At 36.2% G+C, this 6,510-nt stretch overlaps 1 protein-coding gene across 2 annotated transcripts; it reads left to right on the forward strand.

The window, feature by feature from the left end:
* The first annotated feature begins 286 nt into the window (after positions 1-286).
* On the forward strand, positions 287-5,061 carry LOC136218166 (bet1-like SNARE 1-1). Of its 2 annotated transcripts, none has more exons than XM_066004929.1 (6): positions 287-406; positions 606-678; positions 3,787-3,934; positions 4,488-4,544; positions 4,635-4,694; positions 4,817-5,061. In XM_066004929.1, the coding sequence occupies exons 2-6, from the start codon at positions 665-667 to the stop codon at positions 4,904-4,906; spliced, it is 369 nt and encodes a 122-aa protein (XP_065861001.1). In that variant the 5' UTR covers positions 287-406; positions 606-664; the 3' UTR covers positions 4,907-5,061. The 2 variants fall into 2 exon arrangements, with proteins under 2 accessions (XP_065861001.1, XP_065861002.1); XM_066004930.1 differs by lacking the exon at positions 287-406 and adding an exon at positions 456-515.
* The last annotated feature ends 1,449 nt before the right edge of the window (positions 5,062-6,510 follow it).

A 6,510-nucleotide genomic window follows, 5' to 3' on the forward strand; every position in this document is an offset into this window, starting at 1 on the left:
CGGATTAAATATAAGTCTTAAAATGTTTTGAATCTCCACCTTAGGATTTTAATCCGCCTAGATCTAACGGTGAATGACCAAATTTACTTGATCATTAGGGTCCATGTGAATGCAACTGAAGCCTACATATAATAATGAATGACCAAATTCACTTGATGATTAAGATGCATGTCAACATTCCGGATGATTTTCACTAATCAAATATAATACATACCGTGACATTTCTCCGGATGCAGATGTTTTCCACCACACCCAATTATTCCTCAATTTTCACCCAGTTTTAATTTTTTACTGCCACCCTCTCTCTCTCTATATTCCCCAGCAAAATACCGCGCTGCTTCTGTTTTTCCCGTATCTACTCATTCCTCTGCTGGGGATAATTTCCAATTGCAGCTTCCCTCGTAAGGTACCTTCGCTCCTTCCACTCTCTCTGCTTATACTCCATTACTTCTTTATTATCCATTCAGATCTGGACTTTCCACCTCGCTATTCCCTTTCGACTGCCATACCATATTGTTTGTGAATTTCAGCTCAAATGGAAGTTATTTTTGATTATGTGTCGCATAATCTTGTCTTTCTAATATATTTTTCTTTTGATGTTTCAGTGTTTGAGCGCACCAGGAACAGATTCGCGGAATATATATAGTGAGATCTTTAGGCCATCATGAATCCCAGAAGGTTAGTCCGATCGTAGTTGTTCTGTTCCTAATTTAAAAATCCGACACCTCTTTACTTTCGTTTTTCGTGTACTTGTGTTTTATTTAATTTTTGCTAGATGTGCTTATTTAGATCCGTGTATAGATTATTTTATGTACATTATCGCGGTTATCTTATTCAGAAAACGACTCTGTTATTGCAATTCAGAAATTCTATTTTCCCTTTTCCGTGGATGCGTTCCGATTGGTTTCTTGGTTCGCTGTTCTCTCACATAGTAGACTTGTCATTTGTGCTTTACTTTCTTACTACTAATATTTTTGATCCCCAGTTGTCTTTTTACTATTTTTAACTTCTCTCAACTGCATTCATAATATGTATTAGTTAATTAATTTAGCGCTGTGGTCCAGATACGTATTTCTGCATGGTTTTTTTTTGTCTAGAGCATCGAAAGTCAGCTCCAGTATTTCTTATTTCCCAGATAACTCTAGGCAGTCAGAATAGTAATGTGAATGTAGAATGGATTGCTTAAGTTTTGGAAACAAATTGATGTGGAGTGCTTATTCTCCAAACTAATCCCAGATTAAAAATAAGCCGTCCGGTGATTACTAATGCATGAGCTATGTTGCAACGATACAGAAACATAAACGGACACAGTGAAACACTATTTCTAAAACGTAGCTAGGAAACGGAAAACGCTACTGAAAAGGAGTTTCAGTGCAACATAGTGCATGAGTTATTGAATTTTTACATTAAATTTAAGCAGGTTATATTCTGTGTTATAAGGATGGTTTAAGACAGTATATAGTGCAAAATAAGGTCTTCAAAGCTGATTAATGATTATGTTGTCTATTCTATCTTGGTGGTTTGCTAGGGCATGCGATTAGATTGAGTTATACAACTACAAGTAGACAACAAGCCTGATACATATAGTTGTATACTTGTCTATGCTGTGTGGACCAACTAGCAGCTTAGTATATGCTAAGATATGGAGTAGAATAGCCCGATTCATCTTGGTGAATGAATGTAGTATCTGTGAATGTGATAAAGCATGTTAAAGAAGCTAGATTTATAATTGCTCTGTTATATTAATTGAAATATTACTTTATATATTCAGTTCTTTAAAATTCTTGTCTGGTAATTACTTACTTTTGACTCGAAATTCATCATTTATCTTAGCCTTGAATGTTTTTCTCATGTTGCAATTTGATCTACCATTCATGAGATAGGCTTTCTCATGAGTTGGTTCAACTTGATGGCAACCAGACCCATCTTCTTTCTTAATTTTCTAAAAATAACATATTCCCCCTTTTGTACTGAACTAAAACCTTATCATCTGATGAAGCTCAAATTCAAAATGAAGTCCTGAATTAATTAATTTTGGTTCAATGCTTGTAAAACTTTGTATTAAATTTGCTTCAATAGACGAGTGAGAGAGAGCTTGTGGTAAAAGTTTAAAATGTAAATTGAGGAGGGTTACTTTGCCTCTATGATATATCCCCTATGGAAGGAACCAAAAGTGGTAGTTTTTCAGCAAGTTCAAACAGAAAACAATCAAGTCATTATGAATTTTGGACCGGCTGTCATTTTTAAAAATTGGATCTGGATAGAAAATCTCCGAGTCATTCTGATTTAAATATGCTATGTAACTTCTCAATTAGCTGTGTTAGTTACAAGATTGGAAGTGTTGTTTCTTTGTTAGTTTGTAATTAAATTCTTTGTAAATTTTTGTTTCATCAAAATACGTTCTTAGTTGGTTGACCATAAAAAGATGAGATAGAGAAACAAATTTAGACTACTATACTTGAATGAGATGGATGGGAGATTGATACTCTTGATATTTGTTGTTTTAGCTATTCAATTTTATTTTAATATGGCTGCTTTTGGTTGTCAAAGTTGCACATAGTTTTTCTGGGCTCTAGTTCTCAAGCATTTGAATAGTGAATCCCCTGACTGATTATTCCACTTGGCTGCAGTGGAGCCAGCAGTCTTTCTGTTGGATCAGGTGATTGCTGGTCATTTTGATTCTTTATACCGCCATAGGGAGGGCGAGCCTTGGCGCAACGGTAAAACGTTGTTGTCGTGTGACCGAAGGTCATGGGTTCGAGTCTTAGGAGGGGCCTCTTGCCAAAAAATTGGCAAGGGAAGGCTTGCCCCCAGTACACCCTTGTGGTGGGACCCCTCCCCGGACCCTCGCTTAGCGGGGACGCGTAATGCACCGGGCCGCCCTATACCGCCATAGGGAGTGAAAGCTTCTATACTAAACCCTTAGGATCTGCTTAATACTTTTTGACTGATTGGAAATTGGAACATATACCTGTACTCTGTTTATCTTTGTTACCTGAGCTTAATACGACTCATGTCATTTCACCCTAAGCAAGTTAGTTGGCTGGTCCCTGTATTCATTGTTTCCATAGATTTCATATAGTCGCTATGTGTGAGGTTGAGTTTCATCATTAATATCTTACGAAGTTCATCCCTCTAACCATGTTTTGCAAGATATTGAATGGTTTTTTTTCATGGTTTAGTAGATACAATTGATTTATTACAACAAAATGCTGCCAGGCGTTCTCTGATACTTGAGACATTGTACCTAGATATTCATTTAATGTAATGTTGTTGCATGCTATACATCTGAGAAAAGATAATGATCTGGCAATGCATTGGATATTTGGACCAAGATAGTCTCTGTAGCATGAGCATGCAATAAAGCTATTTTTTTTATCTTGGTGGAAATTTTTATTTTACCAGGGGTCTTCATATATGCTCTTCCTCTCAATCTTCCTTGATGTGCTTGCCGATCTTCTGGTTAAAATTATTTGTTTCTAAATATTTCCCCTTTATGTCCTATTGTGTCTATCCTTTGATATAGTATGTCAATCATGTAAAGGCTATGCACTTTTGCGGTCCCTGAAAAAGAAAAAAAAAACTGTTACTCATTATCAAAGGATAGTAAATATTATGGTTCTATGATGGATTGCGTGAATGAATGTGGTATGGATGTGAATATGTCTTTGAGCTGTTGTTTCTCTCAGTTTTTCTTGTTAGATTATCGTGAAATCATATAAGTGCTGTTTGTGGTATTTTATCTTCTCATCCGGTATTACAATTAGTTTTTCCCCCCTTGTACAGAGAGGTCCGTACTAATAGAGCTGCCCTCTTTGATGGCATTGAGGAGGGTGGTATCAGGGCTGCACCTTCTTACTCTCACGAAATTGATGAGCAAGATAATGAAAGAGCATTGGAAGGATTGCAAGATCGAGTCAATCTACTGAAAAGAGTGAGTTTTATCTCAACAAGTGATTTAGTGAAGTAGGCTTTTATCTGTGAAAATAAAAAAGAATGGAACTGCACTAAGTTCATTTTTTTTTATTTGACTAGTTTGTGCTTCAATTTGGAAGTTGAGAACAGAGGGGTGGAATAAAAGGAAATTTTGCTTTTGCATGTACTAGGTTTCGAAGGAGTCATGTAGTATTGGCATTTCTGAACTATTATTGTTGCACCCTAATTATCAGCAGTCAAAGTAAGCAAATTTGAAAAGTCCTTCTTAAAGACGAGATGTGTTATGTTACTTGGATCTTATTTGAAAACCGATAAAACAAATTCTAAAATACATAATTTTTTTAATTGAAGAAATGAGTAAAGTTATAATCACCAGACCTTTATAATTTTTAGTTCAAACTTTAAAAATATAGATGTTATAAGCTTTTGCAGGTTCTCAAAATATGTCCAAAGCAAAAATGGAATTATATCAAACATAAGCATCTCTACTTTTACAATTTTAGCTATTTATACATGTTCCCAACAAATTTTGATGCACTATACTTCTGTAGTTATCAGGTGATATAAATGAGGAGGTGGACGGCCATAATCGCATGCTGGACAGAATGGTCTGCATTCATAGTTTCTTCCTCATGTTATTTCTGTTCTTGTTGATCTGTTTTCTATATATTGCAATGACATGATATTCTTTCCTTTAGGGCAATGACATGGATGCATCAAGGGGAATTCTATCAGGAACTATGGATCGATTTAAGATGGTACGTCAGATGAAGTCTTTTGCCCACATTTTATTTTCTGGACATTTTTCTATATATAATTGCAATATATTTTCCAAGTGATAATGGTTATGACAAGTCTGATAGTTAGCATTTCCGTGAAGGTGTTTGAGACGAAATCAAGTCGGAGAATGTTTACACTTGTGGCCTCTTTTCTTGTCATATTTCTTATTGTATACTATCTGACTAGGTGATGAAATCCATAGTGATAAAGCTGGTAACCTAATGTTAGAAGTGGACCCTGTTTTATATGGTTTCTGTTAACAATGGGACTTCCTGCTTGTGAGATATTGAGGCTTTTCATGTAAAGATGTTGCAATATGTTAATGTACGTGAAATCCTTGCGCCTTGTTGACGTGCATTTTATTTGGATGCCCATGCTTGCTGCTTAATCGTGGTAGTAAACAGTTTCTAAAATATATAGTTACATCATACCTGTATATTTTTATTCTAGTTTTTGACGATGTTATCACTAACATCACTGGAGAGAGAGAGAGAGAGGAGGCAAAACTTTTTATTTGGCCTAAGGCTCAATTTCAACCTTCAACTTATAGATTCCAAGGGGAGTAAATTGATTTTTCGTATATTAACACAGAGATACAGAGTTGTTTATATATAATACAAGGAAGAGTCCATCTAATATTAACATTCCTAAATAGAATAAATCACTTCCTAAATTAGTGGTGTACAAAGTAATCCTTTCCTACAATGGTGGACTTTCTAAATTGGTGGACTCTACTCTGCTTCCTAAATTAGAGCAGATTACAGCTCACGCCAACACTCCCCCTCAAGTTGGTGCGTATATGTCTAGCATACCCAACTTGTCAAGTGAGCTGTGGAAATTTGCAGCTGAAACCGATTTTGTCAAGATATCTGCAAGCTGTTCTTGTGAGGTAACGAATGGGAAGCTAATTGAACCTTTATTCAAATGATCCTTGATAAAATGACGATCAACCTCTACATGTTTTGTTCGATCATGTTGAACTGGGTTATTAGCTATGGCGATTGCAGCTTGGTTGTCACAGAATAGGGTCATAGGTTCTGGATTAGCCAAACCGAGATCTTTAAGAACTCGTTTGATCCATAGAAGTTCACAAACTCCATGTGCCATTCCTCGAAACTCAGCCTCTGCACTTGATCTTGCTACCACCTTTTGTTTCTTGCTCCTCCAGGTGACCAAGTTTTTTCCCACGAATGTGAAGTATCCCGAGGTAGATTTTCGATCAGTCTCATCTCCAGCCCAATCAGAATCAGTATAACCGATAATTTCAAGATTTCCATTTTTTCCAAAGAATAATCCTTTTCCTGGAGAGGATTTCAAGTATCTCAAAATGCGATAAACAGCTTCCGTATGTTCTTCACTTGGGGAATGCATAAACTGACTTACAACACTCACGGCATAAGCAATATCAGGCCTTGTATGAGACAAGTAAATTAAGCGCCCTACCAGCCGTTGATACCTTCCTTTATTTGTGGGAACTTGATCCGGTTGAATTTCTAGCTTGTGATTCATTTCCATTGGAGTGTTAGCTGGCTTACTGTCAAGCATGCCAGTATCCGTTAGCAAATCCAACACATACTTCCGTTGACATAGTGTAATCCCTTTGTCTGACCTTGCAACTTCAATGCCCAAAAAGTATTTTAGGTGACCGAGATCTTTCAATTCAAATTCAGTTGCCAACATTTGTTGAAGTAAAGTGATCTCACATGAATCATTCCCTGTAACGACCATGTCATCGACATATACAATAAGAGCAGTGATTTTATTTTGACCTTTTTTTATGAATAGTGTATGATC

The sequence above is a fragment of the Euphorbia lathyris genome, chromosome 2, assembly GCF_963576675.1.
Source record: "Euphorbia lathyris chromosome 2, ddEupLath1.1, whole genome shotgun sequence".
In the NCBI taxonomy this organism is placed as follows: Eukaryota; Viridiplantae; Streptophyta; class Magnoliopsida; order Malpighiales; family Euphorbiaceae; genus Euphorbia; species Euphorbia lathyris.

Excerpts from the sequence above, each read along its gene's own strand:
- LOC136218166 (XM_066004929.1), top strand. Across the intron at positions 3,935-4,487 it reads GAGTCAATCTACTGAAAAGA|TTATCAGGTGATATAAATGA; the intron begins GTGAGTTTTATC and ends ATACTTCTGTAG. Across the intron at positions 4,695-4,816 it reads CTATGGATCGATTTAAGATG|GTGTTTGAGACGAAATCAAG; the intron begins GTACGTCAGATG and ends ATTTCCGTGAAG.